Source organism: Parasteatoda tepidariorum, chromosome 3 (assembly GCF_043381705.1).
Source record: "Parasteatoda tepidariorum isolate YZ-2023 chromosome 3, CAS_Ptep_4.0, whole genome shotgun sequence".
NCBI lineage: Eukaryota > Metazoa > Arthropoda > Arachnida > Araneae > Theridiidae > Parasteatoda > Parasteatoda tepidariorum.
This window is the reverse complement of record NC_092206.1, coordinates 36,697,030-36,720,064: the sequence shown is the minus strand read 5'-3', so window position 1 is coordinate 36,720,064 and position 23,035 is coordinate 36,697,030. Positions and strand designations below refer to the sequence as shown.

The 23,035-nt window shown below is 31.4% G+C and overlaps 2 protein-coding genes across 4 annotated transcripts; both read left to right on the top strand.

Annotated features, from left to right (window-relative positions):
- The first annotated feature begins 944 nt into the window (after positions 1 to 944).
- Positions 945 to 9,626, top strand: LOC107438380 (CCR4-NOT transcription complex subunit 10). Of its 3 annotated transcripts, none has more exons than XM_043058063.2 (3): positions 945 to 1,312; positions 3,520 to 3,593; positions 7,402 to 9,626. In XM_043058063.2, the coding sequence occupies exon 3, from the start codon at positions 7,460 to 7,462 to the stop codon at positions 9,557 to 9,559; it is 2,100 nt and encodes a 699-aa protein (XP_042913997.1). In that variant the 5' UTR covers positions 945 to 1,312; positions 3,520 to 3,593; positions 7,402 to 7,459; the 3' UTR covers positions 9,560 to 9,626. The 3 variants fall into 3 exon arrangements, with proteins under 3 accessions (XP_042913997.1, XP_071034596.1, XP_015906148.1); XM_071178495.1 differs by having other exon boundaries at positions 1,162 to 1,270; XM_016050662.4 differs by lacking the exon at positions 945 to 1,312 and adding an exon at positions 1,330 to 1,582.
- Positions 9,627 to 13,173: 3,547 nt separating this feature from the next.
- On the top strand, positions 13,174 to 22,311 carry LOC107438381 (uncharacterized). Its single transcript, XM_016050663.3, has 2 exons — positions 13,174 to 13,237; positions 18,152 to 22,311. The coding sequence occupies exon 2, from the start codon at positions 18,160 to 18,162 to the stop codon at positions 22,063 to 22,065; it is 3,906 nt and encodes a 1,301-aa protein (XP_015906149.2). The 5' UTR covers positions 13,174 to 13,237; positions 18,152 to 18,159; the 3' UTR covers positions 22,066 to 22,311.
- Positions 22,312 to 23,035: the final 724 nt, after the last annotated feature.

Below are 23,035 nucleotides of genomic sequence, written 5' to 3'. Positions count from 1 at the left end.
GTGCGATTACATTATGCAGTGAAAATTCTAAAAAAAAAGCAAATTATGGTTTCAGACATTTTCCAAACTGAAAAAATCAGATTGGTGTAAAAAAAATTTACTGCGAAAAAACATGGCAATCAATTACTTGTTTGCATGCGATAATGACCGTTGTTGTTGTTGTTGTTGTTGTTGTTAATTTACGTCGCACTAGAGCTGCACAATGGGCTATTGGCGATGGTCAGGGAAACATCCCGGAGGTTGATCCGAAGACATGCCATCACAATTTTGATCCTCTGCGGAGGGGATGGCACCCCCGTTTTGGTAGCCCGACGACCTGATCGCGAAGTCGAGCACCTTACGGTAGCACAGTTTAACGAGGACCAATACCGCACACCCTTGGTCCTTACGCAGACTGATCCAAATGGTCACCCACCCGCACAGTGACCGTAGCCAGTGATGCTTGACTTCGGTGATCTGCTGGGAACCGTGTCTTAACGATCAGACCACTGTGGGACAATGGCTGTTTAGAGAGCATTTTAAATGAGTGCCATTCGTATGTGCGATCGCGCATGTTGTTGTTGTTGTTAATTTACGTCGCACTAAAGCTGCACAATGGGCTATTGGCGACGGTCTGGGAAACATCCCGGAGGATGATCCGAAGACATGCCATCACAATTTTGATCCTCTGCGGAGGGGATGGCACCCCCGCTTCGGCAGCCCGACGACCTGCGCGCGAAGTCGAGCACTTTACGGTAGCACAGTTTAACGAGGACCAATACCGCACACCCTCGGCGATCGCGCATGCAGAGCCTTACAAGTAGCTCGTGCATCCAAATTACCAGATTGACCGTGTATGCGAGCATGGAGATGCAAACGAGAACCTTATTGGTAAAATACTTTTTCCCACTCGCCAATCAGCTAGAGTTCTATCTAAACATAACAGGTTCTCCTTCTCTTTCGCTGGTGTTTGGAGTTGCGTACGTGAAATAATTACAGTAGAAACTGTCCCTAAAAATATTAAAATTATTGCTGAACGCCATCTAAGCTTTATTTTTGGCACTAAACTAAATCAGAAGGGAAAAAATGAGTTAAACTTCAAGCGAATTATTTAAACGTTTCGAATGTTTTCAGTTGTTTTCCGTTTTAATCCATAAGAACACTGTATATAAATAGTACATATTACGAATTCGAAAAGTGAAACGGAATGAAAGGTTTAGTTGAACCGAATAAATAGTTTGCAGTTGCAGCTTCTTTGGACTAATATTTATATTTACATATCTTTATAACGGCAGTAACTATTTTAATTTATTATAATAGATGCTTCGAATAGGTACTAATAATTAATTTACTTTAGATATCATTGTTTCCTAAGAGTAACTAAAATCTATGTTTGTTTTTTCATTGTGTTTAAATTGTATGTTTTGGTGAACGAAATTTATCTGAACCTTCTCATTCATTTATAAACTTCTAAGAAATAATTCTTTGGAAGATTTTCAATAATTAAGATTCTTGAAAAAAGAAATGATTATTTATTTGTGGGGGTTAATCCATTAATTTGTTTATTACCCACATGTTTTACAATTGTAGTTGGCGTGAACAGGTACCAATATAGAAACATCACACTTTTCCTAAATATCTTTTTTTGTTCATTGTTAGATTGCATATAGAGAAAAGAATCATTAAATTTTATATGATAGTTTGTTGAAATTGTAATATCTTTTATTTTATTCTATTACATTTACCACAATTTATGAATGATTTATCTTTAACTGAATCACTTGATATGAAAAAAAAACATAAATCAAATTATTTGCTTAAAAATGGAGAAGGCATAGTTTTATTGTTACATAATTGTATAAATTTTATACTCTAAAATGCTCTTTTCCTTAAAATAATTTTGCAGATCTATCCTTGCATAAAGATACATATCTTTTAAATTACTATTCAACTACTATTTTATTTAATTCAACAATTTCCCTGAGTGTGAACTACATTTTTTAAAAGCTATATATTCTTTTTCACTGCGGAATAAAGGGCAATGAAATGACTGATGATTTGGCCAAAAAGGGCACCTACATATAACAGGTCAATAATAACCCGCCGAAGTCAAATGAGAAAAATGCAGGGTTTCTGCACACCTGGAATATCATGGATTTCGGTATTGAGCAAAGTTAGTCATAATTTTAACTATTTTTTTTTTTTAAAGAAAAGTCATGGATTTAGATGGCCGAAAAATCTAATTTTTAAAATGGAATTTACCCCCTCCCAATTTCATAGTTTTCCGAATATCTGAATTTGTAACAAAATCCCCACTCACAATCATATTGGATGAAATATAAAATGTTTTTTGTCTTTATCGTGTTCTTTAAAAATTATGGTGTTCTTTCAAAAAATGAAAGAAAAAACATAATTTTTAGAGCGAATTATCTTTTAAACTTTAGTGATTGTAGAATTTTTTTTTATCGATTTAAAATTCTAGCTGAAGCAAGCCAGTCACTGGGGAATTTTTTTATTCTGAAATGAGAACAGAAAAATCATGAGTATTTCTCTCCTTTTCGATGAACAAGAAAAGTATCTTTAGAATGTAATGTTTGCAGAAAAAAATTATTTGCTTTTGTATTTTTTTCAGCTATTATATTGCTTCAACTCTTTCATCAATCTGTTTTCTTAATTTAAAATCTATAAATATGAAGATGCAGAGTATAACAGTTTTGGTTATACATATCATTTCAATTAATGTTATTATAATGCTTTTTTAAATTTATTGTTGTGTTATTGTCAGAGAAAATAGTAACTTTGTTAAATCAGGAAAAATTCTTGGAATTAGCCATGAAAAGTCATGAATTTGAAAATCTAAAATGTAGCACATTCCTGGAAATGTCTGTTTTTAATTTTTATGCAGTTGTTCTCTTGAGTTATGTTATTTGTATCCTGTGTCAATCCCCTCTGCCATTAGAGATAAAATATATGTACACTGCATGTACAGCAAGGAGTCATTTAAATTTTATGTAAGCTTATTATTTGTGATTTTGGATCTGCTTTGTTGGTAAATCCCAGATGTTTTCTTTTCTCCCTTTTAATAGAAACTTTTTCTGAAGAAGGGAATTTCTCTTGTCTTTATCTGTCCTCTATTGACCGCAAAAATTAGCAATTACCAACTTAATTAGGTGTTTATCTATTATTTGAAAGATCCCAAAAATCGACAGAAAAATAACTTCTGAATAACCTTTTTTTTTTAAATAAAATCTATTTTGCCTTTATCATTAGTATGTAATATAGTTTTGAAAACATAATATTCAATTAATACTGCAAACATCTTTAAAGCCTCTGTAGTTTCTATGAAATATTTAAATGCATAGTAATTAACCTATTATCTTGATAGCATGATTTTGTTAATATCCATGTGTAGTTTTTTTTTCTTTTGACCTAGAAAAATTGCAGTCAAGATATGCATGCAACTGGTCGCTTTTTTCCAATATAGACAGAGCTCAAAATTATTTCCTATTTAATTCTAATATATGTTTTTATTTATTTTAGATTACTATATTTAGGCTGATTGCGAAGACTTCTCTACTCTTATAGCCTTTTGCATTCTTGGGTGAAATTAAAAGGTATCTATTTAACTTTAAATAGTAACTAAGTTTTACAATACCAATCTGAAAGCCTTCTACCATATTTAAAGTGGTAGTGAAATAATATTGAAGCTAAGCAAAATTTGCTTGAGTTTGCCAGCACTTCAAAACATCACTGTGCTTATCAGACCATATTTTCTTAAAACTGATTTGATACAGTTGCAGTCAATATTGTTATAAATAAAATTTATTAAATCAAAAAGGAATATGTTAAGTATATTTCCTATCACTTTATTTATCTGAGATCTCCCACACTGGGCAATGCATTGGAAAATATTGATGTTATGCAATCATTGTAGATTAGTTTTATTTATTTTTGAAGCATGATAAATTGATGATACTTCTTGAGCACTTCTTTAGCTCATGATATCAATGACCATAAGCTCGTGCAAAGAGCATTTTTCTCTGATTCTGTGGTGATTATCATTATTTTCCCCTGTATTTCTTTCATCATGACTCTTCAGGCAGTGACTGCAAGTAATTAATGTGCAAATTCTCTCAATTTTTTTCACCAGTGTGTATACATACAGTTCTTAGTCTCATATCTGGACATCAATTTACTGGAAACATCTATTTGGGAACCCTTTTTAACGATGAAAATAATTCTCTTTTCATTTTTCTTAAAGGAATTTTTTATACATCCTCGTGTTGTGTTTATAATAACTAAACATATTTATACTGCCAGGAGTCTGTCCAGGCCGAATTTACTACCGCTTATCGGTACCTTCACAAATTCAACGGAAAAACGGTAGTTTCACAAAATACTTTTTCTTTTAAAAAAAATTTTTTATCCCTTAAGAAACGATAAATCCATATATATTACCATATTTTTGTGTTGATCTTTTAATATAATTTTTAATTTTTCACAAATTATGTCTAAATTTTCACAAAATAGGTACCTCTCAGAAAAACCTAGACAGACCCCTGACTGCTGTAATAAGCTATCTTTAAAAATTGTTGAAAAACAAGAATAGTTAGAGAAAAATAAACTTGTGAATGTGAGAGGAATAAACCACAAATATTAATGAAGGGAACTATTAATGAAACATCTGCTGACAGGTTTTATTTTGGTTTAAATTATAAATGTTTTCATTCAAAAAAAAATTACTCAATATATTAAATAGGATTGATTTTCCCTCCCAATTTAAAGGAAATGCGAAGGAAAAAAATTCTTTATTCAAGAAAGCGGAAGTTCCGCTTTTCCTTTGCTTTTTTTTTCCGTATTATTCCTGACATTTATTTTACCATACTAAATATTCTTTTGTTAATTAATTGTCATTTAACAAGAAACAAGATGCTGTTATATAAATGTTAAAGCAGGGGTCTGTTTAAAAGAAATTTGGATCGGTTAACGGACTCTTCACAAATTTGATTATTTTCGTTATTGTTTTGTTAATCGAATAAACCCTTCCCCGGGAGGGAAGGGGGCAAAAGACTGTTCCAGATGAACTAAGTTTCTCTAAGTTTAAATTCCTAATGTAGTATTCTAAGAAAATATTTCTACTTTTACGAACATCGTGTGTGCATTCTTATTAATATTAAATCATAATTTTTTTTTGTAAATGTATAATTGATCAATTTATATTTATTCATAAAATTAATTAATAGAATATTATGTAAGTAAAAATTAATTTCTGGAAATTTTTTAAATAAAATATAAATTTAAGAATTGTTTAAATTTACTTAATGCATAACACATTAAAAGTGATACATTGCTAATTATTTTGCTATTGTTATTTAAAATATGTCAATTGAAATTATTAAAAATATGAGTGATTTTATTTCCATTATTTGTCTTCTGAAATGAATATTCTGTGCTGAGCATTATAGGCTAAATACCAAGTATTTGTATGTTGCTTCTCTAATTTAGTAGCAGCAATTGTTGAGCAGAATCTTGTATCTATTTACAATTTAAGAACTTCTTGAAAAGATTTTTTGCAATAACAGGACCCTATTTTCACAAAACCAGGACCCTGGTTGAAAGAATATGACTTAATGCTTATTTTATATTCACAAATTATAAATAGTAGTATTTTCACAATTTTGCAAAAACAGGACCTTTCACAAAATGTTTGAACAGATCCCCTGGTTAAAGTTAACTGCCATTTATTTATTGTTCTTTTATTAAATAACGTCTGTTTTAGTCTTAGTTCACATTAAAGACTTATTATCCAGAAAAATATATTGGACTTGCCATAGTCCCAATGATTTTGGATATGGGACTTTTTTCAAGAGTAATTGTGACAATGTATTTGATTTTCACAAGCCAGCATTTTTTAAATGTTTTTTATATAATATAATTTAAAGTATTTTTATGTATTAACTGTTATTATATGAACTTTCTAAAAAATTTAATATTTTGTACATAAGATTATTTTGTTTAATTATATATTTATTATCTAAAATAGTGATTCTCAACCTTAAAAGTTGTTTAATTACCTATTTTACACTGTGTTAAATAGTTTGTGATAATAATTTTGAATGTGAAATAAAATAATATGTACTACAAAACCACATTTATTAAGCGATTAATTATTTCTTTTGACCAATTTTTTATTAGTTAGTAACAGTTATTTACTTTTTTGCTGGTTATTAATTGTTAGCTTGTTTTCTCTAATTATTAACTGTTATTTTTTTGTGATTTTTTTGTTAACTAGGTTTTTTGCTAATTACTAATTGTTAGCTTAATTTTTGTTAGTTATCCTTTGAAAATTTGTTTTTTAAGTTATCCTTTGTTAATTTGTTTTTTATATATTTGTTTTTTTTAGTTATCCTTTGTTAATTTGTTTATGAATTACATAGCTTACTTTAATGATTAGCTCTTACAACATTTTTTAAAATTGTGTGTCATAACAATTTAAACATTTCCGTCTTATTTTAAGATTGTCGGAGACAATACGATCGCCGACAAAGATGTTCACGCGGTTAAAGCTTGGAAAAATTATAAAATANCGATTTCGAAATTTGGCGGCACACTATGAAAAAAATTAGATTAAAAGTTGTTTAATTACCTATTTTACACTGTGTTAAATAGTTTGTGATAATAATTTTGAATGTGAAATAAAATAATATATACTACAAAAGCACATTTATTAAGGGATTAATTATTTCTTTTGACCAATTTTTTATTAGTAACAGTTATTTACTTTTTTGCTAGTTATTAATTGTTAGCTTGTTTTCTGTAATTATTAACTATTATTTTTTTGTTAACTAGGATTTTTTCTAATTATTAATTGTTAGCTTAATTTTTGTTAGTTATCCTTTGAAAATTTGTTTTTTAAGTTATCCTTTGTTAATTTGTTTTTATATATTTGATTTTTTTAGTTATCCTTTGCTAATTTGTTTATTAATTACATAGCTTACTTTAATGATTAGCTCTTACAACATTTTTTAAAATTGTGTGTCATATACAATTTAAACACTTCCATCTTATTTTAAGATTGTCAGAGATAATACGATCGCCGACAAAGATGTTCACGCGGTTAAAGCTTGGAAAAATTATAGAAAGTATATATATATGCACACGCTTTTCTATAATTTAAACTTTACTCATAATGAAAAAAAAAGCATTATAATTTTTATTGTATCATTTTTAATATTTGGTGGCACACAAAAGTGCCGCGGCACAGTGGTTGAGAATCACTGATCTAAACTATTGAATTTTATAAATAACTTTTCAAGGATTTTAAAAAATAGACTTTTAAGAGATTCAAATATTTTGAAAATTAATTGAGAGAGTAGTTTGTTTCTCCATCATATTAATAACAAATTATTATTTTTTTTCTAGCCATTGAGGTATAGGAAAGTTTCAATCCAAAAAGATTTATGATTGGCTCATAACAATCATGTGTGACGAAGAATCTGATGCAAGAAAAGCTTCATCTTCAGACTTAAGTTATCAAGCAGTTCCTGATGTTGATAGAGAAATGGCTGCTCAAGCATATCAAGAGTTTGAACTAGAAAAATTTGAACAATGTGCATCTATACTTAAAAAACTTATGTCTCGTAGACCCCAAGACTCTAAAGTTATGCATAATTTGGCTGTAACAGAATACTATTTATCTAACTGTAAGAAAACTGAAATCTTTAATAAAAAGATGGTGGAAGTATGTAGGCTTGCACACATCGATGTTCAAGATCTAGAATCTCTAGATGATGTAGACAGTTGTGTTGCATTATACAATCAAGCAATTGTAATGTTTCATCTGCATCAATATCATTCAGCCATCAGCATTCTAGATAAAGTATTTCAGTTTGTTGAGCCTTTGGAAGAAAATTTGGCCAGAAATGTATGTTTTTTGCTCTTAGAATTATATCTATGTGTGTATCAGCCAAGAAAAGCATTATGCCTGATTGGGTACTTAGAAACAATGCTTTTTTCTAATAATAAAAACTGTGGAAAATCTAATTCAAAAGAGAAAGATGGTCAAAAAGAAGAAAATGGTGATAGTGTAAATGAAATATATAGGCGCAGATTGCAGCTGTGTAAGGCTAGGTGCTATGCTATGATCAAGACATCCAAGGCGTGTAAAAGAGAAATAAAGAATTTGATGTCTTCTGGAACCCAAGCTCAAAACATTCCTGCTTTTTATTTGAAGAGCCAACTCGAATATCAACGTGGTAATTATCGTAAAGCTATAAAATTGCTTAATTCTGTCACTTTGCCTACAGATATTTCTAAGTATATAAAAGAAACTGGAGATTTTCTGCCTACCATTTACTACAATAATGTTGGTTGCATTCACTTTTACATGGGTAAACCAAACTTAGGTTGCCATTACATCACTAAAGCTTTAGAGTGTTTTGAGTCTGAAATTGCATCAATTGCCGATTCTAGAGAGGGCAAATCGAGTGCTCGTCCTCTACATTTAATGAGTACATCAACACAACATCAGTTGATGTATAATTTAGGTATGCAGCGTTTACAAGCTCAGAGATATTTGGAGGCATTCAAATGCTTCAAGCAAGTCATACCTTCGTATCATAGCAATCCACGGCTGTGGTTACGCATAGCAGAATGCTGCATCAATTTGCACAAACCAGATAATACTGCTCAGTTTGTTGAATTAAAAAATGTCTCTTTTATAAAATCAATGGTTGGCACGGGACCACACAGGAAACTTATCTTAAATTCTTCATCCGAAAAGTCTTCCGCTGACATCCCTAAAACTAGTTCTCCTCCCAATTCTGATACACCATCTTTGCATTTTGCTTTGCTCTGCTTGAAGAATGCTCTGCATCTTGTGGGAGAAAACCCAACCAATGAGTCTTTATCTGCCAGTGTGCCACCTTCTGAAGAAACCGATTCATCAGAAGAAAGTAATATTCTATCGACTCTGCCATCCAATTTTGTACAAGGGGCAGAAATCTTGAGCTTACGAAACTCCATCCTGATCGCTGCTTCTTATGTATCTCTGTGTCTGGGTGACGTCCTCTTAGCTCATGAATATGCTAAATCTTTGCTAGCGCAGCCAAGGATTTCTGGTGCTCACAAGTTTTTAGCTCACTTGTATGCTGGTGAATCGCTCTTGTTGATGGATCGTATAACAGATGCAGTTGAGCATCTCAATTATCAGTGTACTTCAGATATAGAATTAGCCTTTCCAGTTAACTCTTCTGAAGTTTCTTTGAAACACCAAACCCGTTTTGATTCTAAATTGAATGAAAAGAATGACGATGGAAGCCGTCCAGTGGGTAATGTCCCTAATTGGTTTCCTAATGCTATTTCATCAGCAAAATTTATTACACAGTATAATTTAGCCGTAGCTTATGCAGTCAGAGAAGAGTGGAGTAAATCCTTAGAATGTTTAATGCAGACGACGAGCACAAATGGTAAGATGCCACCACGTGCATTGTCACTTTTGATTTATGTTCAATTACATCAGGGAACGGCTGAGAACACTAAAGCTTATGTTAAACAATATTCTACTTATAAAAGTACTTAGTTGTTAAATTTTTTCAGTTACTCTATCACTATTTATTTGCAAGAATTAAAATGATGAGTTATTTACCGAGTTTCTATTTGTTATTCATTCTTTTTAAATTTATGATTTAAAATATTTTTTTTAGAATAAAATAATTCTTTTAAGTAAGTATTTTGAACTTATTTCATTTAAGCAACTTTTTTATATCTATTTATAAAGTGCGATTCTTGCTGCATCTGAATGCCTTAGACATGCACATGAATGCTTAGAAACTGCTCTCGCAAAAGAAAATGGTATACAGTGACTGGCCCCATAACAGATAATTCACAAATGATTTACTAAAATATATACAATTCATCAATTATTGAGAAAAATATTTATACTTATTCATCTAAACCATAAATTCCCAACCTTTTTTAGTCCACTGTTCTCTTTGCAAGAAAAAAAAAGAATGCAAATACTCCCTTATAAAAATTAAACTCAATTATAGATAAATTTTTAATAGAATTTTGTTCTATTTCAATATTCCTTTTATGATAGTTTAAAAGTTAAAAGGAAATCCAAAATTAATTACATTTTGATAATATTCTTTTCAATTACTAAACAGCGGGTAAAAAATATATATAAATTATACAAATAAATTAATATATTAATGACGTTTCACAAAACGAGTTATAAGTAAGTAAAATTTTACCTACTATAAACTTTTCAAATAAATTTTTGACTCTTAAAAATATGATTGTTTAATTATGTTAACAAATATATTGACTTTTAATGTGAAATATAAAATGTTCTTGATTTCTTTTTTGTTACAATCTGAATACTTGGAAAAAATATCACCATCACTGTCTCTTTTCACTTCAAGTGTGCAGTTATAAATATTCTAAAAAATATGTATAAATACTTCATTTATTTGGCAATAAGAATATTAAAAATCCTTTTACACTCTTTGAAACAAAAACTGTTACTTAGTTCAAATTTATTGCCTTCTTAATAGGGTTTTAAAATGAACCATGATTCCGTCCATGTGGAACCATAATATCGTGTAATCAAGATTAAGAAATAAAATAAAATGGTTCAACTTTATACAATATTAAGAATGCAGAAAACATGAGCTACATTATGGTGTAATACTCTCCAAAATTTCGTTACTCAAAACAAAACAAAAAAATCCTGAGAAACTTTTCATATCGGATTTTATTGTGCTATTTTAAGTACAACTTGCACAGTTTGTAGGGGATAGTTATCTGTTGGTACGCTTAATTATCAGGGACGTGGCTAAGGAGGTCGGAGCCACCCAAAAAACTTCAAGATAGGCTAAACCGGACAGTTTTTATTAAAAAAAGAGTGACTTCTATTTATAAAAACCGCTCTTTTATTTATAAAAGCGGTCTTTATATATTTATAAAAGATCAGCTTTTATTTATAAAAGCCGGCCTTTTTTGGCTTTTTAAAAAATGCTCACTTTTGATTCTTTTGAATTGGCTAATGATAAGACAGATCATGGGCAATTTATCTTCCATTGCCTGAAATTGTGATGGCATGTCTTCGGATCATCCTCAGGGATGTTTCCCAGACCGTCGCCAATAGCCCATTGTGCAGCTCTAGTGCGACGTAAATAAACAACAACTTCCATTGCCTGCTCCTATTAATATTATTCAACATTTATTACTTAATGTAAAATGTTGCCTGGAAAAGACAACTCTTTATTTTACAGCACCAGCTCATTATCATTTAACGATATGAGAAAGAAAAAATTTTTATCCGAGTAACATCTTGTTTTCATCGCCTAAGATTTATCTATAACATATATTGTCTACAATTGTTAATGTGAAGCATCATCTACTTTTTCCATCCTGAATTGTCAATTTTGATTTCTGCCGTAATCAACAAAATTTCTTCTACTTGAATTAGTCAAACACACCAATTATAAAATTATCTTCATATAATGCTTTGAAAAATTCGATATCCTTTTTGCAGTGATCGACCACCATTATGATTCTCCAGAATTTGATAATGTTTTAATAAAATAATTAAATATTTTCACGTCCATTTACGTTCTCTAACGTAAGTTTAGAAGTTACTGCACATGCCTGTGACCAAATTTTTCTAAACTGCGAAATATTTCTAGGAGTAGCGGACTTCAAATTTTTACATAGCGACAAAGCTTTTGTAAACGGCGAACTCAGTTCAAATTAGCTTCAATTTTCATGTTTTGAACAAAAATAAACTTTTTTAGAAATATGTTCCTGTTATATTATGAATTCTTGAATCAATCATTGGGACAAACTAGCCTTCGTGGAGACAATTTTGATTAAACTAATGCGTTACATGGAGAAAAAAATCAATATTAGATCGACGGCAAAGGGACTCTAACCCATGATCGGCCATTGAGGATATTGAAATCGAATATTGATTGTCGTAAACGCCCTGTCTAGTGGTCATAAAAATAAAATACTTAGCAGAATATTTTATAATTTTTGGTACCTCATTTGCTTCATAGTCTTTAACTTCATCGTAACTAACTTCCTTTTCCAAACGATTGCAAAAAAATGACTGCTTTGAATAACTTACGATTTAATGATCGGAACTTCACGTTCTAAGACTCAATGTTAATGGTCCGAGGAGGTAACCTCATATATGCTAATTAATTAGTACAGACGATATTTGCGAAATCGATTTAAGCTACGAAATCAAACACAAAAACTTATTGCCTCTGAATAAACATACCTTTCATTCGAAGGAGTCAAGTTTTTAACCTCCAAAATAGGAGGTAGCTGCAATCTGGAAAATATGGTCCGAATAGTTTGGTCAGGTGATCTGTTCAAAGCTTGGATCCCTTGTTATTAATTTTACTTTTTGGATCCCCATATCTGAAGAACTTCTTATGATTTTTTTTTTCAAAAAGGAACTCTAATTTTGACAACAAAAAAAAAGACTAATAACAAAGCGCATCATAACCAGATAGATTGCAAAAGCAGATGACAGTTTTAGAACTGTTCCGAGGTTTTCATAAAAAATTGTGGATTACCCGTCACAGAATTCGCGATCGNTTTAGAACTGTTCCGGGGTTTTCGTAAAAAAATGTGGATTACCCGTCACAGAATGGGAAAATAAAGGAATTGTAATATTCATCGTCTGAACTGATGGAATTTTTATATTCTTGTTTTTAGTTAAAAATTACGAAAGCGTCGTCTTTGCTATTTAAATAAATGTCATTTTCTAAATTACACGGGTCTTCAATTAAACGCTGGATATAATACCAATTTTCTTTTTTTCAAATAATGATCTAATTCTTTTTATCTGATGTTTTATTTATAATTTTGAAAATCTACTATCCTCCTTTAAACATAAAGTTGAGAAGGGCTTCATCAGAGGCATTGCATACTAAGCTATTAGGAATTTATTAACGTTTTCATATTAAACAAAAAGTCGTTTATCAGACTTTATTTAAATATTTTTTCAGTTAATATAACAACATTTTATATTAATGTACAAAATAATATTAAAAAAAATTCGACTTGGGCTTTAAAAGGTAAGAATTATTTGTATGGTAATAAATTTAGTTTAAAATGGCATCGATGAAATGTAAAAAGCTGTGAGAGCTGTAAGTTAGTGTGTTGTTATTTATACCAAAAGACTTGAAAAATTTTTTCACCAGAACATATTTCAGCTTGAATTTGTCGAAAAAGTAAAAATGTAAGTCGAAAATCTTTTTGTTCTTTATATTTTAAGTTATTGTAAACTTCTTAATTACTGTTATGTTATTCTTTTTTCTCATTCTTTTTTAATTTTGTCATTTGAGGAGTATTTTTTAAGGTCAAAATTACAACCAAAGCAGAAGTACCACCATACCTTGCGTATGCGACCAAAAGTGACCAAGTCAAATGTTATCAAATAAAAATCAGGGCTTAATCCCAGTAGACGTTATGCAATGCTTTTGGCGAAATTTAGAAGGATAAAGTTTGCAATCTGTTGTTAATTAATCTACATCTTCTACATCTACAGAATTAGACCCAGAAATCATGTAACCTTTCGGCAACCTTTTGTTTCTTTTTATTGTTATAAAAATGTTTGTACTAAAAGCCTTTTTCAATAAAGCAAAAATTTTGCAGTTTCAAACCTTTCATCCTAAACGGATTAAAAATTATTTTTTTAAAGCTTTTTTTAAAAAGTATTGTCACTTACGTTCATAATGACGTTTTAGCTGATGACACACTAGCGATACGATCAAATTGCATTGTCCATTAAAATTTCATGACAAGGTGGATTTTAGCTGAGAATACAAGACTTTGCGAAAAGAAACCTTATAATTACCTAGATTTAAGATTATTATCACCTTGAGACTAGTTTTATTAAAGGATTTTTTTCACTCTTGAAAACCCCAAGTCAATCTTGATTTAAGGTTTTTATATAGAAGGTTGTTTTCCAAGGTTTTGGATTAGGGTAATGTGCGTAGAATAGAGCAGATCGTCACAGATCTCGTTTTAAGGTTAGAAGGTTAACACGTAAGTCGCATAACAAACCTTTTTAGGTTTACATTAAAAGGTTTTTGCTGAGGGAAAGTAAACCATATTTTGCTATCTGGTAGAGGTTTGATATAGCTTAATTATTTAATTAATGGAGGGCTGACTGCCTGCGTATCCCTCCGCTTGTGTTACATTTACAAGGTGATGTGTGAACAGGTTTAATATTCTAGGAAGTTTATTATTGTGATTTGTGTTTAAATTTGTACGTAATTTTAACATTCATAAATCTGTAATTTATAAATTCTAACTGGTCATGAGCCTAAAACAATTCACATCACAACAGAAACAAAGTATAAGGTTTGGCATGTTTTGAGTTTTATCCTTTATTTGGCTATTGTGACATTGTGTCAATTAATCTCAATTTTCTGTTGGGATCGTGACCTAAAAATTAGGCCGAACTCTGACCCCTCTCCTGTGACGCCTCACTGTCTGTCGACCTTCACGCCTGTGACCTTCGGCAACCTTTGATGTGAACACATGGAGAATGGTCAGTCATAGTCACAGTTTGTGTATAATTGTAATTTGATTTTTCGCAATTAGTCTATTCACTTCAAGTCCCATTTTAGGGAGTTCAACTTCCACTTCTTGCTGTTTCTATAAATATCGCCCATTTTTTTGAGCGGGGGCATTCGAATCAACTTCCGTATCAATACTCTACGATCCCTTAACAGGGATTTTTCATTTTTACCCCCTCCTCTCTTTGAGAGACTGAGTTCTTTCTTTCACCCACCCGTGGGTGCCGTTTGGGGTCCGGTGATCGTATTTTCCTTCGCCATGGCCTAGTTGGCTTTTCTTCCTTTGGTTTTTGAAGTAAATCAGAACTGTCACTCTAAAAAAAAAGGGGGATGTACAGTCCGCAAAAAAAAAAGATATCACCCTGAATAACTTTCNTGATTTCGTAACTTAATTAATAGTTAGCACTAATTAATTAGCATATTTGAGGTCACCCCCAGGAACCATTAAGATCAACACTTAGTTCGTGAAAATCCGATCATTAGAACGAAAATTATTCAGGGTGATATCTTTTTTTTTTTGCCGACTGTACAAGCGTAGTGAATCCGTATCCCGTGTGCCCTGGTGTTTTTGACAAAAAGCATTCCAGTTCATCATAGCCTGAGATCGTGTTTGTGAGATCTCGAGTAATTGATGATGTGTTTCTACAAAGTGTTGTGAAATTTCTTAAACCGTGCTGTGTCCATAAGATCTCGAGTAATTGATGATGTGTTTCTACAAAGTGTGGTGAAATTTCTTAAACCGTGCTGTGTCAATACCTCCAAATAGATGCTGTGATTCCCCTATTGTGTGTTCTCTTGAACATTCTGCAGCAAGATAGAAAATAAAAAGGATATGTTTTTTTGTTGTAACCAGAACTCATTTCTTCTGTTCCTTTTTTAAGATCATTAGTTATAGACAGCTCAAAGTAAATCTGCAACAGGTATGTGGAACTCAATTACAATGACGTATTGATCTTTTTGTTTGTTCTTTTATGTTTTTTTATTTCTAAAGGTTATTGTTGCAATTTTTAAGTACTTTTCCACTATTGGAGTAGTCACGCGCCGTAATTAACTTATTTTTTAATTTTTACAACCTCGTAACAAAAAAAAATTAATTAACTAAATCTTTTTTTAAAATTTTCCCAACCATAAATTGTAACTTTTTGTACCTCACCAATTGTATTTTATGTTAGTTATTGAGGCACATCGTATTCATTTTTTTTAATTTTAATTTTTTTCTGTTAATTTTTTTGTACACGGCCCCACCAACCCAACAGCTATATTTGCGTAAAATATCGCCATTTGTTAGTTTTTGGATATCATCATAGCATGCGTGCGGAGTTTTCCAAGTTCATTTGTTTGTTTCGTTGAAATTTAAATTGAAAGAACGTGTTGCATTGTAAACGCTACAAGTACAATAATATTGGATGACGTGCTTTCTCAATCTTAGGCGTAAACATCAATCGGAAGTAGTAACCTGAAAGTCATTCGACAAATTTTAACCCCTAACGGCATCTGTTCTTAGCTTTACACAGTCAACCATACATATGTATGTATACAATAATTTGTAAGTTTTAAATGAAAAATTTTAAATTGCTGGATTCATGGAACATCGGTTTCGGAATCTATATTTCTACTTTTCTTCTAATTTATAAAAAGTAAAATTTAACTTAATTTTCTTGAGTTTGGCGACAAGCAACTGCACGTCATTTTGGTGTTGGCGACATTTTTCAGAATCGCGCCACGTATATAACGTATACGAGGATTTTACCAAAAATAGAACATGTTATTTTTTGCTGTAATAAGTCTAGAAAATTTGATCAATTTCGACCCGTGCTAAAAGACTTTAGGATTAGCTATGTAAATTGATTTTGACTTTTCCCAAAAAGATAGCATCCGTTTGAAGGAATTAGGCACTTTATTTCACTTTTTACGATTATCGACTTGACCACTTCTGGCAATATATCCACACTATATTGATTTTCGTGCAAGAAAAGGAAAAAAAAAACAGTCCGTTGTAGAATTAAGCTAAAGAAGAAGAAAAAAGTGATATTATTTTAAGGGATTCCAGAGATATTGAAATCAAACCCTTTTGAACGAAAAATTTATATCCCTAATGTTTTGCTTCATTTCTACTAGCTCCTTTTTGAAAAAAAATATGAGAAAGATTTTAATCTTAATAATTAGTATCACAGCAAATGGATAAAATTAAACTATAATCCTTCTTGACTAGAATTCGGATCAAAAATTTCCTGTCTTGCTGAATGCCGGTATAATGTCTGAGATTGTAAATGCATTTCAATATGGTTCTTTTTATTTAATATACGGAACTAAGACAATGCTTTTGGATAATTTTAGTAACATTTTTTTAAATGGATCTTTGGAATTTTGAAAAGTTTTTCACTTCTTTTGTCATTTAAAAAAGTCGCTCATTTAAACTTGTTTTGAACTTTTTGCTATAATTTATAATTTCTTTTCTATAGACAGTATTGATTTTAAGAAAAAGATGAACAGCTAAATGATACCGTATTTCTTATTATTCTCACTTTGTAACCAAAGGAATTTTGATTTTTTATCGTGGTTACAGGAAGGCAAGCTATATGATTCTGTTTGGTAACCAAAAGATTTTACTTTGAATATATGAAGGTAATACACTATTTCGGTACCAATTCGGAAACCAAAAGATTTTAGACTTTATATGAAGGGAGTATTAGTAGTATTATGGTCTGATGCTATGTTGTAACCAAAAGTTTTAAGCTGCGATTAGATTATACTACCAGTATCTTTATGTTCTGATACTATTTGGTTACCAAAATATTTTAAATCCAAATCATTTGAAGACCGTACCTGTATCTTCATGGTATGGTATGGTGCTATTATGTAACTAAAAACTTTTATATTTTGTTTTGGGCGAATGCAAACAGAATTCTAAGACTATAGATAGCAATTAGCAGTAAACCAAGAAAAAAGTTTTTGTTCCTTAGAGAATGGAACATACATCACAGTTTATATGAGGTCGCCATCTTCCACAGGTAATGGGTTTGGTCAAGTGTTTAAAAACTTCTAAGTTAAGATACTTACCAATGAATTATCAGACAGTATTCGTAGATCCACATTAACACGTATTTTGTACTCCCGGAAAATTATCATCCCACCATGAAGCTGTTTTTCGTTTTGCTGTCCGCCAAGATGGGCCTAATAAGATTCTAAACGCTCGATTAGACAAGTTCAGGATTAAATAAATTTTTGCAAATCTGAAATAATGTTTTCTCAGAGCAACATTGTTTTTCACACTTGTAAACACAGTAATTCTTAAATCATTCATTCAATATACTACAAGTTTGACTGCATATTATATGAATATAGTTTCCTTTTTGCGCGATTTTTAAATTATTATTGTTTTTAAATAATCTTTAAAGTTCTTTAAGACACGCTTTATACATTTTATCATTACTAAAACTATATGCGCATTTTAAGAAATGCAATATGCGTCTAATATGCACGCTATTGATACTTATACTGTTGAACACGATAATCCTTTAAACTTTCATTGATAATTTCTCCCCTTAATATAAATAATCTTATTGCAGAATACTTGATGGAGTTTGATTTGAAATGGGCTCATGGAAAGTACCAGGGATCTTCAACATTTCTCTCGTCTAAGGACATAGTCATTCCCTGCGATACTTTTCTAAAAATATGTGACAGTACAGGTTCGAATTTTCGAGATCAAGAGCTACCATGCCCGATTCCCGTGGGTGGTCTTGCTGCTCTACCAGAGCTTGGGGTTTTGGCGGTTTGTGATAAAGAAACAAAACCAAATATACACGTCTTCAGTTTTCCTAAATATGAAAAAATAAGTATACTGAAACAAGTAAGCGATCTGGAGTATAAGTTGCTGAAATTTACAGGAATAGACTACTTAATATCATTCGGATTTGGAGTCCTTCACAGCAAAGCTGATATATGGAAATGGTCTTCTGGAGAACTGTTAAAGTCAATATCTATTCTGCCCCCCATCCCGAAATCCGTTCCTTTATTTCTAACGGTCAATCCGTTGTCATGGTATTTATTAACCCTCCAAATAGGGGAAAAGTTGTATCATTTCGAAATAAACTTTACGAACAGCTCTCTCAATGTTAGAGTCGATGAGATATGTTTCGATCGAAACGATATCGGAGGTTTTATTTTGAAAAGAGTGAGTGCGAGTAGTTCGCAAAGTGAAGTCAATAATGATGGTGAGTTTCAGTTAGCTTGCCATTCTTGGATTTCGGATGATTGCATTTGCTTAGGTTCACCTCATGGTGTCTTTAAATCGTCTACACGTCCAGGAGAAAATAATTATTTAGTAAAAGCATATCAGAATGACCAACCCGTAACAAGTATGTGCTTAACCCCATCAGGTCTATTTTTGGGATTTGTAAAAAATATTAAATTAATTGATATTTCCAGTGAAGATTGGATTGTTTTAAACGACATCGAAATAGACTATACTGTGACACAAATAATTTCCTCTCCAGATTTTTCAGTGGTAATTGCTGAAACTAAGCAAGGACTGTTTTCTTGGGACCAAACGTGTAAGAAAATGTTTAATTTGTTTAAAGTATTCGAATTAAGTAATATAATCGACGTGTGTGTGATCGGTCCTACATCTGAACATTTCGCGGTTGCTATCGGAACAGGTTTACTTCATTTCTTTCAATTTGAAGATGGAAGCATGATAAGCAGTATTTCTATCGAAGAAGAAATAACTTCTTTTGCCGTAAGCCCTTTATGTTCATTGGTTGCAGCTGGTACTAACTCCGGTTACATATACTTAGTTAGCATAGTAGATATACGCATCCCAGTCATCATTCATTACGTTTTAGGTCACGAAACAACGATTGACGGAATAAAATTTGATGACTTTGGACGTTATCTATTTACTGTCAACCAAGATAAAGGGATTAACATTTGGAACGCCTCTCCAGAATCTAATTTCGGTTATCTTGGACACATTAAAATTGCTCAGCGAGTGAAGGGGGTAGTGACTTTGACTGACTTTGAAAGTGATCATACAGATATTTTGATTTTAGCAGAAGATGGTTCAAACTCAGAAGAGCGATCTGGTAATGTGCTAATTCGGCTATCTTTACCGTTCGATTTTAAAGCTAGCGTTGAAAATTATTACATCGACAGCTTTGGCACGCTAAACATCGAAAGCCTATTTTACCAGAAATGGCATTTTGACTACCCATGCTCTAATCTTGATGTCCAAAAAAATATGGGTGCTATTCTCTATTCTCCAATCACCAAACAAATTCAGAAGTTTTCTTTGTGGACCGATTCAGTTTCAAGGCAAACCGATCTCATTGAGATGAATGACATTTCATATTTGACCATTTCATTCAATCAGCGATATTTAGCCGCAATAACCAAAAGTGGCACTCTGCAACTTTTTAGCAATAAATCTATGACATTGATCGCATCCGTTTCAGCAAATGTAACTGCGCCATCTAATGATTATGTTTTAGAATTTTCCCGCTATGGTAATAGTTTGCTAGTCGCGAGTGATGCTGGTTACTTGTCGAGGGTTGAATGGGATAGAAAACATAGTAGTTTAGAAATTATTCCGAAAAGTTTAGTTCACTGTCAAATGTATTCCGAAAATGAAAATTCCGAGTTGCTAAAAGTGAATGAAGAGAAAGAAGGTGGCAATGCCATCAAGAGAGAAAATGCAATTAGAAAGGAAAATAAATATTTAACCTTTGATATGTGGGTTGATATTATGTATTTCAGGCTTAAAAATCTTTTGAAAGCAGATATCATAGAAGACAGCAAAAAATTACTTGACGCTCATTTCGTTTTTGACGACAGGTTTTTAAATAACTTATCAGATCGCAATTTCATAAGATTTTTGAAATGTTTAGAAAGAGAAGGAGAATATATGGAAATCTCTGACATACAGCCTCATTCAATGCCTATTAAGGTGATATCATCAACAAATTTAGGATACATAGTTTATAATTACACAACAATTCAGTTTCTACCAGGTAGATTCCTTGAAGAAAACGTTCGCTCTCTCAAATTAAATAAGGCAAATATAGCCAATGTAGCTATGCAAAAACCGGCCTCTTTCAAAATAAGCATGGACCTCAGCAAAGCAAAAGATATTATATTGCTTTTAGAAAATATAAGAAAACAAGTGTGTTATTACAAACTGGATTTTAATAAAACTTTCAATGATCTTTATGAGGAAGCAAACGTGTTTTCTGATAAACTGTCTGAATTGTCTTTCAAAATTAAGACAGAAATTCAAAGTTTACCCTCGAAAGCTGAAAAGGATTTGTGGAATGCCATTGCTATTGCTCGAGAAAAAGATGAATTCACTCCAGAAAATTCTAATGATTTATTAAACTCGGAAGTAGTTAGTGACGTAGAAAACGCTTCAAAAACGAAACAATCAATAGAATCTTTAGCTGATGCAGCTCGTTGCTTGCGAGTAGTATTCGATTCGAAAGTGGAACGTTTGTTTTTGAGAAAACTGTTTTGCGACTATATCATACATGCGAATGAGCTAAAAATATTTTGCTCCCTACTCTTGGTGGAAGCTCAATGTGTTATGAATTCATGGACTAAACGCATGGTACAACAACTTGATCTATCAAAAATTCTTAATAAAGATATATGTGCTGTAATTAAAAAAACTACTAAAATAGGAAAAAGCTACCACCAATTGTATAAGAAAATCCAAGAAATTGAACGATCTGCTGCATTACGTTTTGAAACGAAGTGTTCTAAACTTGATTCTAAAGCCGAAATTTCTAAATTTTATAAATACCAACCACGTAAATTGTATGACGCAGCATATTGGTTACCTTCCATTACTTCTGAATACCTTTCTTCAGACGTATTTCAAGTTATGATTCCTCCTCCTGAGAATATTGATATGGCGAAAAAATGGCAAAAAATGTGTTCCCGGAAGTCTCGCCTACTAAAACTCAACGCCATTTTAAGATGCATTCAGCAACAATGCATTAATATTACACGCATCAAAATACACTGTGAAGAAATACAAGAGAAAGAAGATTGTAATCTATTTGAAGAAACAGAGAAAATTTCAAATGTTGATGAAATTTTGTCAAAATTGACAGAAACCGTCCGTCTACTACTATCCAATAATCTTGACGCAGACATGCAAGAATATTTTCGAATTGCGGGGATGAAATTATCAGATATTCCGCTTTCAAACCATTTCATTTGGGAAGGTATAAAAAATAGTACAGAAAGGAACAAAAATTTACAGATAGAACTAGAGAATACAGGAGCTTTAATTGACGACTTTCAAAAATTAGCGTCAGACCAGGACGCAGAACGAACGAAGATAAAGCAGAATTATCAATTAATTCTTAAAGAACTGCAAAGTGAGCTCGATGACCAGAAAAAATTATTAACTAACATCAGCGATATTATCGACCATCTTAATCAAACACAAAAATGGAATGTTTTTAAAAAGTTTGCCTAGAGGGTTTGATTTGATATCGTTATGCGAATTCCTGAAATTTTCATTTTTATCATCTTTTTTAATCATTCCATTAGTAAAAATTTCACAGATGGTATGTGTTCAAAACATTTTCTCGTACTACTTGATGTGACTGATCGAATTGTACTGCTGAAATGTTTTCAATGTTTACTTCGCACTTAATATGTCTTCTCAATGTTTATTAGGATTCTCCATTATTTATTCATTGATAAAACATTTCATTTCAACTCATTTCAAACTCATTTAATAAAACATTTCGCCCCAGAACTTTCTGTGTATCGATTTACTTTTTCTACTTAAAATTAGTTAGTACTATCTATATTTAATGGGGTCTGTTTTTTTAAAAAAAATATATACAAATTATATATTATTTGCATTTTTACAACTTTAAATTTTAAAAAAAGGGAATAGATATATTTTTACTACAAAAGAAACAACGTGATGTGCAAAATGGAGGAAGTAGGTTTGTATGAAGACTTTTTAGTGATTCTAAAAATGCCTGGACCAAAACGTCGGTACCGAAATGTTATCCGAGTCAAAACTAGTGTAAGCAATACGATCAGCATCCATGGAAACTGCTTCCCGTGTTCACTTTATAATGCTCTAAAATTAGATCAAAGTTGCTACTTTTACATCATTTTGTTTTGATAAAATTTACCCCACGTAAATAATCCAATACATAAGATCCAGAGAACTTATGACCATTCAACTTTTCGCAGAAAATTAGACAGAATGTGTACAGCAATGTTGGACAGTATTCGTTGTATGTAAAGGAGCACAATCTTGCAGATAGCAATGATATTTACTTCCACTCATTGTTTTGCGATTCTGTACAAATAAGGTTTTTCTAAAAAAAATTATTTATCCTATTTATTTATTTATATTTTATATAGACTGCAGCACAAATTTTATCCCCCTCATGAATAAGAATCAGTATATATTTGCTTTTTGT